The sequence below is a fragment of the Acanthaster planci genome, linkage group LG06 (assembly GCF_054643075.1).
Source record: "Acanthaster planci isolate LZ-2023a linkage group LG06, COTS_SCS, whole genome shotgun sequence".
Lineage (NCBI taxonomy): Eukaryota > Metazoa > Echinodermata > Asteroidea > Valvatida > Acanthasteridae > Acanthaster > Acanthaster planci.
Window position 1 is genome coordinate 6718220 of NC_141782.1, and position 16656 is coordinate 6734875.

Genomic DNA, 16656 nt, shown 5'->3' on the forward strand with positions numbered 1-16656 from the left:
TTTTTAAGTTAATTTGCGATATATAAATTATTATTATTTATTATATAAAAAGTCTTTCGATCATAATCAATCATTCAAAAGCAGTACATACATTAATTGTCCCAGGTCGTACAGGTTACACTGTAGACCTGTGTGCGTTTCGAGTGTTCCTCCCCCAAAAGTTCCTTTCAATTTATTGGACTTTGAAGTCCCCGAGGACAATGCAGATTGACAGGAGACTAGGTTGTAATCAAGCATTTCTATTGTGTGTTTGTATCAAGATAAACCATTCAGGTTCTGACGACTACAGTGTTTGGTGTGCATTGACCCAAAAATTATGAGCTTATTATTGAGAACCCCTTGCAGTTCCTCAATAAACCCGGAGGTACAGCGGGGTCAACCTCAAGTTAACACCAATTAAAAAAGGAATTATCCCCTTACTGACACTGTTGAGCACTGCTAACTAGGCAGCGCACTGATGACTCTGAAGTGCATTGCTTACATTGTTGTGCATTGCTTACACTGTGAAGCACTGTTCAGGCGGTGTGCATGACTGCTGATGAAAGGCAAAGCAGCAGGTTGTCTCCTTGTAATTAAAAGACCCTGATCATAGACCAGACCCAATCAAGGCCCAATTATTTATCACTGTACATTTCTTGATTATTAATGAATAAACCACCATCAAATTTGTCGTGCCGACAATCCTGTTGTCAAGGTGTATTTCTTGTTAATTCAACTGTACTGTTCACAGAGAGTAATAATAATTGTAATCGATGCTTCCTCCAAAATGGACCTGCTCCCTTACCTTGAGGTCACTCCGAGTAGTCTCTCATCTGGGGAAAGTCTGGATTAAGGAAGATCAGTTACATTCTAACAGGTTTTAGACTAGTTCCAACAAACTTAGGTTTAACCCGGGGAGATCCCTGCCACTCAATCTTTCCAGATTGGTACTTACCTGCAGCTTCTCGTTGTATGAAGCCTTGACAATGGAGGCAAATATGTCTAACAGCCTTGCAGTTGGGAGGCTTTCTAGAAGTCTCTGCAAATAAAAATATACAGAGTCAAGAATGCATCAAACACATCACAAATTTAAACAACCTTGCACTGTACAGGCTACAGCAACTACTGTATGGCATTTAAAGATACCCACCTTTGTTACGATAAAATTACCAAAAGGAAAAGTTGGACATGTGGACTAATCTCAGTATGCCATGCTTTTTTTTAAAGTTCTTGAGCTCACAAGCAAATAGAAAATCTCACACACGAAAGTAGCCAATTCTTTGATATTCAAAAATGTGACAGATGCCTCATTGGAAGAGGAGGAAAAAGAAATTTTCTATCACTGCATCGGCAACAAGGGTGAAGTAACAAAGATGGTCATGGGTTAACACCTAACCCCTCCCCCTACAATATTGTTATAAACTTTTGGTCGGATTAAATTAAGTACAGTAATTGTTAAGAAATGACAAGCTTCAACTGGGAGTTTCAAATAAGATCATAGGGCTACTTTAGAGATGACTTTCAGGTTCTGGCTTATAAAATGTATATCAGATTTTGTATAGCCCAACAAAATCACTTTAATTCAATTGAACTTATCATGTACATAACATTCGTACAATGACTGGAACTGCAGCACTTGATAACAAAGCGCTTTTACAATTGACCCTAATGATCAAGTCACAGTGTACTCAAGTCTTCCTACACATCTTAACCCCAAACACAATCCCCCAAATATGAAATAATGGACCCGGAAAAACTGTTTAAGGAGAGAAATCCCTACCTTTAGTTTGGCAACAACAGGAACAGCAACATCTAGTAGATCCACCAAGTTACCTGCTTGCTCTCTGAAATTCATCATGATTGGATGGTCTTCCTCACCATCTGCAACCATAAAAAAACAGCAAACAATAATATTAAAACATACACTAAAGGTCTGGGTATCGTTCTGGACACAGAATGTTGTCTTTACTGTGTTTTGGGGGGGTTCAAATGGAAATCTGTCCATCAGAAAACTAAGTCTGGAATAATTAATCCATGTACAATTAATAATTTTTCGTGAAGCATTTAGCCTAGGTTTGCTTGGGTCAATGTTTCTTCTTCCACAACTGGCATGCTTGATTTAAAACCAAGACCATTAAACTCAAGACATGTTTTTAAGTTGAATGTCCGGTACTGGTACATAAATGTTAACAATGAACAGCTCACTCAAAAACAAAGCACTGTACTTTCAAGTTTATAATTTCATTACCTCTGTTCTCAGGTTTTCTGAATACCTGATATTAGGCCCAAAAAAATCTCCAGTTTCTGGTCACCGCGTGCATCGCTGTAGACCTACGCGTCGGCAAAAAAGAATGTTTTTATTTTGCATAAAACGATTTCCAAAAGCCTCCAAACTTACTCAATCAGCAGAAATTCTGCTACCGCGTAATTTTAACGTGCTTTTGATGGGTGGGGTTGAGTAATATGTACGGTGAAGGAATCCCCCTAGGCCTCCATACATTTCAGTCGGGCACTCTTATCAGATGACGTCATTTGTGTATCTTTACACGAAGGCCGTGTCAAAAGTTGGCTGCAGCATGATATTACGCATAATTCTATGGGAATTGGCCGATGATGCTGCCAAGTAGTTATTTGTGACGTTGCTGTGGTACATGTACCCCCAAGGTACATTACCTTGATCTCTCCCAATTGAAAATGTTAAAATGTTGTTTGCAATGCATTGCATTGGCGTGACCTTGGGTTCAAGCATGTACAACCATGCTGGTACTACAATGGATTATGTACAGTATGTGAAATGTGCTCTGGGGAACAGTGCAGCACTATCACTGCGTTTACACTTGATCCGGCGCGGGGGATCAGACCTGGATCAAAAACTTGTGTAAACACAATGCAGGATCAGATCCTGATCCTGGGATCTGATCCTCCTCTCAGGGAGGATCAGATCCGGTTCAAATCCCGCGGGAGAGATCAATTTGCAAGTGTAAACACAACACTAGATCAGATCCGAATCAGATCCTGGAATTTGACGTAACTACATCCGATGCAAGTCTTGAAGCAAGTGAAAAACAAGTCTGTGTCATTTTGAAGACCTACATGTCAGGTATACTTACATGACATTGTACACGCACCGTATATGCACTGTTGGTCCGGCCGCTACGTGCATAACCAGCATTACGCTGGTTCCCAATTAAGCCTATGTGCTTTAGTCCTGTGAGTTGGTAGTAAACTGGTACTTGCCCATTCCCATGCTTTATCCAGTCGCCTTTAGTGACTTTCGTTACCGCTGCATATCGCTGATCTAAAATCTTCCATTTCCCCATTTTGCATCATTTCATTTGAAACTACATGAGATACGACAAGATGTATATACGTAATACTGGCTCCAGTCTGCATAATCAATGAACTGTTTGCATAACCTTTGCCCTAAGGTTGCAGCGCTTCATCGATGCAACGCAGGATCAGGATCCAGTGTAAATGCGGCACGGATCTGATCCCCTCGCTTGATTGCTCTCGCCGGATATGACCCTCCTTTGCAAGATAAAGTGTAAACACAGCATATTTTGTTAACAGGCACCAATTTTGTTTACTAGTGTTGGCACCATTCGTTTGTGATTTTAACTGGGCCAATTTCGCCATACTTTCTCTATAATAATGTCGGCAGATGACAGCAGCTTGATTTTTATGAGGCTTTCATTTTAAAAGCAAGATAAGAAATTTGATTTTTTATGCAGGACAGCATCATTAAGAAGATGTAAATGTGCAAATACAATGGTCCCAAATTTTGCATCGCCACAGGCATGACGGGGAGATCATGCAGTTTTATATCTTACCCTCTATTGAATTAGACAGCTGTCTGGAAAATTTCTTGTAAAATGTCAAGACAACACTCTACCACAATTCAGTTGAATTTGTTTAACTAATACTGTTTTCTGACACTCATACCTGGAAAACCCCTTTGACATGGGGGGGGGGTAATCTGCAATTTTTGCACTTTCAACAAATCCTTGCCAGGACCGAGGCAGGCTTTGGAAGTTTCACACACTTTCTTCCTTCTATCTTCACTGAGTTTAATTATATTGGAAAAACTCTCCACTAATTTCAGTGATTTGATCATCACTAGTTTCCGCCCAAGGGCACATGGCAATGCAGAACAGAAGCCAGAAAGGAAAGATCAAGGGGACAACAGATACAGCAGAAACAACCTCCTATTACTCCTACTTGCCAAAGTCACACTCAACTCAGGCCCTCCAGACTCTCTTGAATCCCCCACTGGCACCTTCTGCTGTGCTCATTAAAAGCTAGACCACATGCCCCTCAGCAGCAAGGGCTAATGCCTTGGTGGCAGATTCAACAGCTGCTCATCATACTACCGGCACCACTGTCAATGGCCCCTCAAACCCCAAGTTGTTGGTGGGTCTGCAATCTCCGCTATGGAGTTCAGGCTGGGTTTCCAAACCCCTCCAAACCCCCAACTGGCGACACCTACTGCTACTCTTCCAGCCCCGCCAAGTCAGCCAAGTGCCACACACAATGTAACTAAAAAGGCAACATTCACCAGCACAAGTCCAACTAAAACCTTTTGTGTTAGCACACCGTCGCCCCTACATGGTGTTTGCTTGTGGACATTACCATACCAGCACACCATCCTGTTGTTTAGCAGTGCCCTGAATGCACCATACCCACACTTCCAGCATACAATGTACATGTACATATACCTGCCAAACAGCTTGGTAATAAACTCAGTCTTCCGGCATTACAAGGGGAAATCTTCTGATAGTTCTAGTTCCATTTTACAGCCAACTTAATATGCCTGCAATGGCACTTGGGCTTCCCACATCCAGGCAGCTGGTGCAGCCAAAGGCCATCAACCAGTTTCTATTCACACCTAGAAGTACAATGCTGTTGGAGCTTACTTGGCTTCTATTAATCCGGTAAAAGATAAGTCAGGCTACTTGCATGTGACAGACACAAGGATAAAAAACACACAGACATACACAAATCACATGTAACTTAATCTTGGCCTGGACCAATGCATTTTTTAGTTTTCACATCTGTGTTCTTCGGTGGTCACCCTGCACACTTACAGAAGTCACTTATGTGTATACAGTACCGCCCACATGTAGGTCCGTTTCCTCGCGAGCAACGAGCGAGCGCGAGCGAGGAAATTCTGTAACGAGTACGAGGCGCCTCGCAAGCTAACGAGGGGCCTCGCAAGGGAAGCCCCTCACTCGCGAGTTTATAACTAGTGGATTACGATCTAAACGAGGGACTCGCTCGTTGCCAGGTTGCGTGCCGGAACACAGCGAGTAGCCCTCGCTCGTAAAGCTGTTCGTAGTTGGGCAATGCGGGTTATCAACGTCAGTCATGCAGTGCAAAGAACGGTGAAAATGTGCCAGCAGCCTAGCTGCCTGGGCGCGGCTTCAACGGACCGGAAATCGGTTGGGATAAAATAATACGCTCGTGTCTGACACATCGTAGTTAAGCTGAACGATTTTTTTTCACTTATATTACTGTTCCCATTTCGAAAACGGATCTGTCAATTAAAATTGTACATAAAATTAATTGTAAATTATATCGGTCTTTCTCTGGGTCAGAATTTGTTATTAACATTCTTCATTAAAAAGCGCTCAACAACCTGTATATTTAAGGAAATAGAATATTTACTGCAAATAACAAAATGACATTTCCTTCCCCCATCATTCAACTCTTCCAACTGCTTCAGATTTTTTCCCAGCTTTATCAAGTGAGTGTCTGTTGTGACTTTATCTGGCTCTTGGAGGTGTCAACAGAATATGTGCAGCGGTTGCTACTATGGGAAGTCAATTATTATCTACAAGATATTATCATGGACTCCATGACATTAAGGAGCCGCCTTCAGAAGTTCAGATCCTACACGAATTAGTTTATTTGTAACTTTTCTCATAATTACAGTCGGACAGCGGTCATTTGCCGAGCACTTATTATTGTGTTTGTCCGAACAAAACAAAAAATGGTCGGACACATTTTCCAAGCAACATCAAAACAGTATTTGGGAATATGGTGTCCGATTTATTGTTAGTTTTGAGTTAGAATAACGTTAATTATGCACCCGTCGATTGTAATCCCGGACTCGGGGGACCCAAGACTTTCGAAAATGTAGCGGGGACGTACCCGGGGATGTCCAAAAAAGGTGGCCTGGGTTGTACAATGGCTGCCCTGCTGACCCGGGACGATAGCAGGGATTGGCCGGGGTTGTACAATTTGTTACACCGTCTATCGTTAAAATTTTATAGCACTGAGCTTCGATATGAAATAAAAGGTGTTTCCCCTACCCTGACAGAGGAAAACCTGACAAAGATGACTCCTCATTTTCATGATTTTGGGATCAGTGCGTGCAAAATACAGACCTTTCTTTTTTTACAAACATTGCCGTCACTTTCTATGGACTGCTAAATGATTAAAACGTGTGGTAATTTAACCTTTCAACCAAGTACATGTAGCACTGATCACGTGTCTTTTGGCGATACATTTCAAATCATTGGTTATCTTGATCAATCTTTAATAAACGAATGATGTGTTGTGATAATTGTCTCATGGGCCGGCACTGGCCATGGCCACATGTACATAACGAGCGTTTCAATTGGTCAATTGGTCTCCACACAGCGCGTAACAAATTTTGCTATTGGATGAATTTCTGTAATTATTTCTGAGACGTCCGCAAAGAAAGAGTGTAGCAATTTGGGGTCGGCGGCCCCCAGCCTGATTCTAGTGCTTCAGATACGCGGACGAATGTTTCGACAAAATTTGGTGTAATTATAGCAGCTGCCCCTTGCTTTCCTTTATTTACTTTAAATACCACTTATATGGGTATATGTGAATACAAACATGTAGGCCTATACTGTAAATCTGAACTGCAGGTAAAAGGTAAAAAAAAAAAGCCTATCCTGTTTGCAATTACCCTCTTGGAAAACAGATTTACCAAGAAAGTAAACAAACTGCTGTAGAAATAGGCCTATTAAGTATTATTAAGTAGACCTATTCCACAAAATAATGCATGCATAGGCAGTTGTTATGACTGCATGTAGAGCATTAGATATGTAGCACAAAATTAAAAAGGTTGGACATGAGCCGCATAGAGCGAGTATTGAATATGCACGTCCATGACGTCAGCAGAAGCTCAAGCACTGTACCGCAACACTCTGACTGCAAGCAACGTTTTCGTTGTCCACGGGCACAAACGTACAGTAACGTCATGGTCGTCCATATTCATTGCTCGCTGACTGTTGATTGGTACCCGAGACAACCAGGGTCCTACAGGTACACGTGTGTAACATGGGACCAACTCAAAGTCAACTTGTCCAAATCCTTGAACCACTTTATTTTTCGTCAAAATCAGAAATTAGACATGAACAACATTTTTTTCTGGAAAAAAAAGTTAGCATGGTTTGTATTTATTTCAAACTTGTAAATCTACACATCACCCCGTATTTCCGACCTTGTCGCATTTGGTCCTCCTCCAGCAACAAATTTTGATCGGAAATACGGTAAGTTGAAGCAGCTCAAATCTACTACTGAATACTGCAGTCATCATGGCGGTGTGGTGTAAACGTTATGTACATTCATGTACGTACATGTACAGTACAGTACATGTGCTGTACGTGTGATGGGGATGGTGTGGTGGATCGGAGTACATGAACCATGTTCTGATATATCGGAGCTGCCTTGGAAGACATTTTTGTGAAATCTCCAGTTTGGGCACGGAGCTACAAAGTTGTTTTTCGTTCACAGAACCATCGCAAAGCGGCGGATGGCTTCATTCAGACTTTCAACAGGTTCAGTGGACGATCGTCTGTTTTCATCATATTCATACTTAGTACCTGGACCGGACCAAGTTCATGTAACTCTCCCACCTTTTCGTTTTTGATCGTTGTGCAAAGTTTGGAAAGATAAGCTTTTCCTAATCATGGACATGACGGAAACAATAATAAGTCTGTTGACAAGCATTCTGACAGTTAACATTTACACCTTGTATCACCATTAGTCATCATCATTTTGCCACTATTCATCATGTTAATTACCATCATCAGTTCAGAGGTAATGCCTCATACAATAATATAATCATTTCAATCATGTCAGCCTATACAAAAAGCAGAGAAGACTGAGTTTGGTTAGCCAAACGTTTTCCAATTTTCTTGTGTATGTTTTTACTTGAAAATACCTTGATATGTGAAGAATGTTTCAGATTCTTGGTCTCTGTGGACAATGGATTTTGCACAAAACCGCTGAATAGGGTAAGTCCTATAACTCAAGAGTGTGCTAAATTTTAACTTATTCTCCCTCAGAATATTAAAAAAAAATTATTTTTTTAATAAGATGGCTTAAATAATTTAATCCTGGTTATGCTCACAATAAGGGGGCTGCTGTTTCTGCCTTGTCCTTCAGTGGGTGTGTGTGTGTGTGCACTTCCACAATTCTTGTCAGTGCAATAACTTGAGAATTCTTTATCTTGTCGACTTCAAATTTGGTTTCTGGAGTGTTCTCTGCGGTCTTAAGAACCCTATCGAATATGGTTGCAAAGCAATGAGGTCAAAGGTCAAGTAAGCAAAACAATAGAATACCTGTCAGCGCAATAAGATAAAAAAAGTTAATCTTACTGACTTCAAATTTGGTGTGTGGATTCTTCTCTATGGTCTTAAGAACTTTATTGAATTTGGTTGCAAAACAATGAGGTCTAAGGTCAATTAAGCTAAAACAATAGAATACCTGTCAGCGCAATAAGATAAAAAAAGTTAATCTTACTGACTTCAAATTTGGTGTGTGGATTCTTCTCTATGGTCTTAAGAACTTTATTGAATTTGGTTGCAAAACAATGAGGTCAAAGGTCAATTAAGCTAAAACAATAGAATACCTGTCAGCGCAATAAGATGAAAAAATTATCTTACTGACTTCAAATTTGGTGTGTGGATTCTTCTCTATGGTCTTAAGAACTTTATTGAATTTGGTTGCAAAACAATGAGGTCAAAGGTCAATTAAGCTAAAACAATAGAATACCTGTCAGCGCAATAAGATAAAAAAAATTAATCTTACTGACTTCAAATTTGGTGTGTGGATTCTTCTCTATGGTCTTAAGAACTTTATTGAATTTGGTTGCAAAACAATGAGGTTAAAGGTCAATAAGCTAAAACAATAGAATACCTGTCAGCGCAATAAGATGAAAAAATTATCTTACTGACTTCAAATTTGGTGTGTGGATTCTTCTCTATGGTCTTAAGAACTTTATTGAATTTGGTTGCAAAACAATGAAGTCAAAGGTCAATTAAGCTAAAACAATAGAATACTCATCAGCACAATAAGCTTGAGGAACTTCCACTTTGTTTCCCATCAGTTTCTCACACCTGAATTTTCCAAATACATGTACTCTTAGTACCCATGTTTTACTTGTTAATATTGAAATGTGTACACAACTGTTTCATGTTTACAATGGAAAATCAAGAGTTTGATTTTGTAAAATTAATGCCGGCCATCTTGAAAATAAAAAGCCCCTCCTGCCCCTTTCTCATAAATCCAGCTAAGCATGTTTGTTTGGTACATGTATTTACTTTAATTTGCAAGTTAGAATTTTTTGTACCTCACTGGGTCTTTCTAAATGTCTCCTTTGGGCTTCCTGCACAGCCTTCTACATCCTTCATCAATAGCAGTTACACACTTTTTGCTCCAATAAACCTCATACTCCTGCTTGGGTATGGAAACATACTTTTCAACTATATCCTTGACAAACGTCAATCTATGAGGATCTAACGTATCCTTCCCCCTGACCCCCCTACAGTTAGATCTCATCATCTCCGACTCTGTAAATAATTCCCTTATCAAAGTTAATGCAAAATTAGGAATTGAGGATCGTTTGTTGAAGATCTGCATGATTTTTTCTTGTGAAATTAATGACTCCTCAGTACCTGCCTGAAAACCCTCAATGTTCGGTATAGCCTGGATTTGAATGTAGTCTGAACTCGTAGTGTGAATACCAGTAGCGCCACTACTCTTTTCCTTCAGGAGGAGCTGAAGAAGCCTGTTGTTTTCCTCAAGCAACTTCCTGTTTCCAAGGGCCAGTTTTGTTAACTCCTCCACAGTCTTCAAGCAGGGGCATGAGTTACAATCAAGCTACACGTAAGTAAAAAAAGAGTACAGGTTTAAGTTAGTTTTCATCTTAAGCAAAGAAAAGTTACATCTTCATTGTGCATTTCAGCACCTTTTGACCTTTTCAGCACCTTTTGACCTTAAAAGCCCCTTTTTTATATCGAAGTTAATACAACACGCGCACAATTCTGTGTGTAAAAGGCATTACGGCAGAACCAGCGCGTGAACCAACATGCGCGCGTACTCCATTTGTTTGTACTGCACTTCTGGTTCACAGTGATGTCACACTTCGGTACTCTATATACTTTTCTACTAACCGCATTTTAACTTGGCTGTCTCACAAGTTACAATCCCAACTACATGCGTACATACATGTAATCAGTGAATGAGCGATTCATTTTGTTCTGCATAAAAACATCAGTGTATCTGCTGCAGATGGTATTGCCTTGGTGTTTAACTGACATGTCGTGTTTAAATGTCGTGTTTAAGTGTTGACATGTCGTGTTATAAAATGCTCATTTGAATTCAGAATGTCTGCACCCAGCTGCAAAGGATGAGCGTTCTATTAATTTAATCCAGCCCCGATGTTGGGCTTTCCATTTCCCATTCATGTAATCCTCAGTGATAAGAACTTCATTTGAGTTAATTAGTTTTGGCAGTTTGTCAAAGAATTTTAGAAAATGGTTTTGCTACAAAAAGAATACAAAAGCTAACAAGTGATTTACCTTTGATAGGTCGAGTGAACCCAATTGCACACTGCTTGAAGTTGAAGGGGAGGGTACTGGAGAAAATGGCCAGTCATGCTCTTCAGGTAGCCCAAGCATATCATCATGCAATGTTGACTGCCACTCCTGTTCTGCTTGGCCTTCTGAAGCCTGCTGGCCTTCTGAGGCCTGCTGGTCTGTGGGACCCTGCTGGTCTGTGGGACCCTGCTGATCTGTGGGTCCCTGCTGATCTGTGGGTCCCTGCTGATCTGCGGGTCCCTGCTGGTCTTGGGGTTCCACCTCCATGGGGATTTCCTCATCAAGTCTTGGTGCAACTAAATTCCATACCTGCTGCAACAAAATATTACAGGACTCAAGCATGTCTCTTTGAAATGCATGTAACTAACTTGCAGAGGAGCCCCAGCATTGAATTATTTTCTGTAGTGTAGCATATCCCACCTGTTGTTCATTCTTTCAATAATCACATTTTACAGGTTGATGAGGAATTGTGGACTGTAAGCATGATCTTTATTTGAACGATTCTGCCCGAATGGTAAGTGGGGTATTTACATGCTAGAAGTGAAATGTGTGGATAGGAAAGCCGTAAAATTTGGTCCTTATTTTTTTTTTTCAGTAGGTGATGTAAAAAGCAACTGTAGAGTATTTTTTTTTGTCTTTTTCCTGTATCTACACAAGAAATTTACAAAGAATAATTCAGAAAACAAAATAACGTAAATAAACTGTATGTGTCCTTGCTCTTTAAAGTAAATTACTCAAACCAACCGTATTTGTTATGTCGCAGAGTGGTTCCAATGGCCCGGCCCCTCTGCATACAACTCTTGCAGCCTGGGTTGGAAAGGGAAAATGAGTAAATACTTAGTTTTGAAGATGGCCCAATAAATCAAAACATGCATCTTTAAATAGTCCAAACAGTGTGGAAAGAAACATGTAACGTAGTTGCAAAGAGGCTTAATTTTGACTTTTATGATTTTTTTTCTTTCATGAATGAATTTTTATTAGCTCATAAATTAAAACGATCTACTTATACCATCATACCTCCTTCTTCTTTGCCTTAGTTGCATTTTTCTCCTGGACCACAACCTTCGCTGTCTTTATTTTCTTTGCACATGCAGTTTCCTGTGAAAAGGGCAAGAGATATATATTTAATTTCACATTTCAAAAAAAGAAGAGTTAAGCCAAAATCAAATTTTTATTACGTGTTCCTATTTACTTATTAAAACATACCGCTGTGTCCTTGCGCTTAACACTGCAACCCTTTTGCTTCGTCACTGTTTCCTTGCATGCCTGGAAAGAAATGGCCACGAAAAATGTGCATTAAGCGTCCATTCTACGGTTATGCATGTTAGATTTTAAATAACGAATGACAGCCAACAGTTTAAAGAAACATGAAATCGCCAAATGCATATAAATCTCCTCTCGTCAAGAACTACTTTTGACGCCACATTTGCGATTGATTTTGGTGGTTGCAATGACCCAGTAATGCATTAACTAAGATTCATTAATTAAGATATTTACGTTTGTCTTTCTGTTTCCATTCTGGCTCCCTGTCATCTCGGTTGAATTCTCATTCATACTGACGTCACTACCCGACGTTGTGACATCCTAGTCAGAGTGAAATAATTACGGTTAGATATGCATGAGTATTGATACAGTTTTCACAGAAGGGACGTAGATTCTCACAAACTCGTGTGTATTTACGCTTTTTGATACTTAAAGGTGTGACGCATTCAGCGTCAGCAAGTTGGGTTTGAGCTTTCAGAATAAAAAAATGACAGGAAATCCAACTGATATACTAAAATATCTAATTAAGTATAAAATACAGCAGTTTGCAGCAAAAGTGCGACGAAAAGTCATTGACAGAATGAATACCAAGGTGCTTGCCATGTTTGCATGATAATGAATATCAAGAGAAAACATGAAGTAAAATTTAGTGAAAAAGTGAAAATTTAGATGCGGCTGATAAATAGTACGGATAAAATAACTGCGAGGTAACTGTTTGGAATACGAAAAAATTTTGATTCCACACTGCCACAACAGGTTTTTGAAAAGTACACATATCGATAATCAGTGGTATAAACGCACTTACCAGACAGTTTTTTGAAAGCTGAGGTACTGTCATCTCTCGTTGAGCACGGAGGAGCTCGGAATGGTCATCTTAAAAGAGAGACATTTAAAGACTTGCATTAAAATACATATACTCTTGAAATGCTATTGGCAATTCCAAACATTAAACTTTCGATATCTCATAGTTGTATCACCAAGTCATCCGGTTCACTTGATCCGAGGGATCTTGTTAATTGGAACCAACACTACCTTGGACGCATCGCACTCGTGCCAGTCGGAAACTAAGTTGAAATTTCAACATACATGTACACTGTATGTTGGTTGACATAAATCATTCTTTACATTAAAGATTTGTTGGCTATCATATACATTGTGTTAAAGTTAACATCTGTCTCTTTTCCCCCCAGTTATTACACTCACCGGAAAGCAGGATGATTTTGCCAGGAACTACGCTGTTTTCCCAGCACACTTCCACAGTTTCTCCGACTTTTAGCATTGCTTGCGCTGTGCCTCTTGTCAACTTAGTGGGAAGGACGGCAGTTGTGCCTTCGTCAATAAAATGTATGAGGGCTTCACGAAAAACTTTCAATTGACGTCGAATCGACATGTTGGAATGTTTGGTGACTGAAGTGCAAGGAAGACAACTTCAAAATGCGATGATTTTAGCAAGCCATACGACGTGGCGTCAGCGTTTCTCACTGACGCAACCTATTGTTCTTGTGAATTGGATATGAAATAAGCAGAGGCTCGTGGACCTTTCAACCATCAAACCACGCCCGACGTAACCCCCCCTCCTCCTTTATTGTTAACCGACGATAGGCGGTCCGTTTCAACTCCAAATGTTAAAGATTAGGTGTTCCCACACCGTGAGAGGCTTCGATCGATTGTAATCTGGATAGTGAAGAAGTTCTCACAACGGAGACTTTGATGTCTTTGAAACAGTGATTTGCGTGGAGAAGAAACTTAACTTACTAATCAATAATCCGCTGATTCATGCAGCGCTGTTCTAATGACTGTGCATCGCGGGGAGGGGGGGTTACGAGGAAAATGGACAATAGATGGTACTTACTGGTGTCGCGCCGCCAGAGGTTTCAATGGCGGTGATTTTTTTCGAACGGAACAATAGGGACTTGGAACTTCACAAATCATAAAGGGACACCCAAATTAAGGGGCTGCAGTCACTTTTCTGTCAATTTATACGGATGGGAGAAATTTTGCCAAAGTTATGAAGAATTTTCTAGGTCATGAAATCAATTACAGAAAACTTCATCAAAATTGTAGTTTTAGTTTGTAAGAGGGGACAGTACCGGTAGTCGTTTTTCTCGTGAAAGCATACCTTTACGTGGGGTACAAAGCGCAAAGGGCATATCCACAAGACCTTGCAAGGCCCAATGTCCGTTTGTTTTAATCTGAGTACGTTTTTAATTAAATGCCGTAGATCCCAACCAATTGAGAAGTGCTTACAGTAGTTAAGATTATGGCCGCTGAAACGTCGATGGAAGTAAAACATTTTCGCTAGCAGAAACTACTCCGTAAGCCTGCCACCCATATACCAATACATGTACATGTACGAAAACGCTAACCCCTCAATGCCCACATGAATGCTCATGTACATGCTATCCATTTCTCTTTTTAACCCCATCCGTGGCGGTTTAACACATGTTTTTGTTTCGGTATTATTTTTGCCGCGTGTACCAAGTCTAACTTTGTTAAATCTTTCAAGCAGTTTGGAAAGTTCTGTATTTTTAATTTTATGCATCAACATGTACGGCTATTACGCCCACAAATTGATTAAAAATCCAGTTATTCGGATCTACCGGAATTTGAATTCCTATAGTCTGACATGAATGGAAATTAATAGCAAGCCATTTATTAGGTCTATCTCTTTTATAGATATGGCGGCCCTGAAAAGAGCCGTTGGTATGAATGGGTGTTAATACCCAGATGCGCAGCCCTTCCTCTCCACCACTACCGGCATAACCTTCTGTAGGTGGTGTATGTACTTCTTGCACAGTTCTCGGGTCGGTGTCGTACTCCAAAATTCCAGGATACCTGCCTTCAGCTCTTCAGCAGTCTTGGGCTTCACTCGCCTTCGAAGGTGGTGCTTGAGCTGATGCCACAGGTTTTCGATGGGGTTGAGGTCTGGGGACTCAGCGGGAGTTTTGAACCAATTTATCCCGTTTGCTTTCATGAACTCAACTGTGGCTTTACTAGTGTGTTTGGGATCATTGTCGTGTTGAAATCTGTATCCGTCAGGGAACACAGTGTTTGCAAATGGAAGAAGTGTATTTTTCAGGATCTCTTCTTGGTAGAATTGACTATCCATGATTTTCTCGAAAATGAGCACTTGAGTAACGCCCCGTGTTGAAATTCCCCCCCAAACATGGACCTTATAGGGATGCTTTGCCTTTGGTTTAAGTTTTCTTGGATTGCCAATTTTTCTAAACGTAAGTTTACTATGGGACTCCATCTGTATCGAACACTCGTCCGTAAAAATGACATTGTCAAAGGTCTCGTTCCGAGCCAATGCAGCTCGGCAAAATTCGAGCCTTGACTGTCTGTTGGGGATGCGAATCAATTGACAATACTTAGTCCCCGTTTTGACCCACTGAAGTTTTTTCCTCACTCGCTTTACTGTTGAAAGGGAGACCTCAACCCCTTCGTCCATTAAGGCTCGCTGAATGTCTTGGGCTGTTAGCTCGTCATCGTTCTCGTAAAGGGTATCTATGAGGTCGAGATGCTGCGGTTGGAGTCTTGAGCTTCGCCCGGGCCTTGGCTTGTCGGCAAATCTTCCGTGCACCTTGTAGCGCTGGAGAAAACGCCGAACTGTGCGTGTCTCTGTTCGGAAACCATCACCTAAAAGTTTTCGGCGAATGGCCGCTGGAGAGTGCCCATCTTTATCAAGGCAGATTATCTGGTGTTTGACGACTAGAGGCAGGCGTGACATGATGGTCAGTGTTAGATGCTGCAGCCGGTAGAACTCATGTACATGTGTTATGGAAACTAGCTTGCTACATTCATTCCCCCACACTTTATACCCTAGCTTAGAATCTGTTGCACCACAGTAATTACAGGCGTTGACTCATCCAGTCACTGGGGAAGAAAATTAACCGGCAACGCTTACCAGGCTCAGTTAGGTGGAGTCTATAGGGTGAAAACTTCCTATTCACCATATCTTTAATCCCCTTGGCTTAGCGGCCCCTTGTAACACTCATCGTGGTGAGCTGTCGTCGGTCACGAGTACCCCTATGCCATTAATAGTTCCATCTGTATACACTGCGTGTATATATTGCTTAGTACTAATAAATGTGGTGTTTGCTTTTTTATAGAAAACACTTGTAAAAGTATGGAAATGTATCTGGTTTTCTTGGCTGAAATCATCAAAACAACAGTCAAATTTATTAACATGCTTTATCATTTAAACGATATTTTTGGGTTCGTTGCCCCCATATTCTATTTAAGATGGTACACATTACAGTGACTGAAAGAAAAATCCTTTAGAAAGACGATTGTTATTTACTCAATGAGGAATACTTGTGCTAATTTAGATTATTCCAGTAGTTTATCTTCGTCATTGTTAAGAGGTTTCCTTTTTCAGGGGACATTATTATTATTTCTAATTTATACTGGGTGACTCATTCAGTTCTTAAAAAAATAAACTGTTCTCCCATGAGTCCTAGTGAACAATCATAAGATATAAGACAAAGCGGATTAAAATGGAACCAGGTAAAACTACATATCTGTAGATAAAAATACTGAGAATAATTTAAATAAT

At 40.4% G+C, this 16656-nt stretch overlaps 2 protein-coding genes and 1 long non-coding RNA gene across 6 annotated transcripts in view; 1 reads left to right on the top strand and 2 right to left on the bottom strand.

The window, feature by feature from the left end:
- lonp2 (lon peptidase 2, peroxisomal) overlaps positions 1-16656 on the bottom strand; it is a 91384-nt gene that overhangs the window by 49561 nt on the left and 25167 nt on the right. Inside the window, exons 4-5 of the mRNA XM_087137669.1 lie at positions 1760-1860; positions 935-1018 (exon numbers count right to left, since the gene is read on the bottom strand). Coding sequence (XP_086993795.1) covers positions 935-1018; positions 1760-1860 — 185 coding nt within the window. The remainder of the gene's footprint in view (positions 1-934; positions 1019-1759; positions 1861-16656) is intronic.
- On the top strand, positions 7651-14709 carry LOC147798779 (uncharacterized). Of its 2 annotated transcripts, none has more exons than XR_015425657.1 (5): positions 7651-7790; positions 8191-8249; positions 10009-10122; positions 11291-11349; positions 13289-14709. It is a non-coding gene; the product is annotated as an uncharacterized LOC147798779 (long non-coding RNA). The 2 variants fall into 2 exon arrangements; XR_015425656.1 differs by having other exon boundaries at positions 7716-7855.
- On the bottom strand, positions 8245-13290 carry LOC110983536 (uncharacterized). Of its 3 annotated transcripts, none has more exons than XM_087138175.1 (7): positions 12904-13290; positions 12333-12419; positions 12042-12101; positions 11853-11933; positions 11580-11642; positions 10818-11144; positions 8245-10116 (listed from the first exon to the last, which is right to left on the bottom strand). In XM_087138175.1, exons 1-7 carry the CDS (start codon positions 12934-12936, stop codon positions 9601-9603), a joined length of 1167 nt encoding a protein of 388 aa, XP_086994301.1. In that variant the 5' UTR covers positions 12937-13290; the 3' UTR covers positions 8245-9600. The 3 variants fall into 3 exon arrangements, with proteins under 3 accessions (XP_086994301.1, XP_086994300.1, XP_086994302.1); XM_087138174.1 differs by having other exon boundaries at positions 10818-11147; XM_087138176.1 differs by lacking the exon at positions 12042-12101 and having other exon boundaries at positions 10818-11147.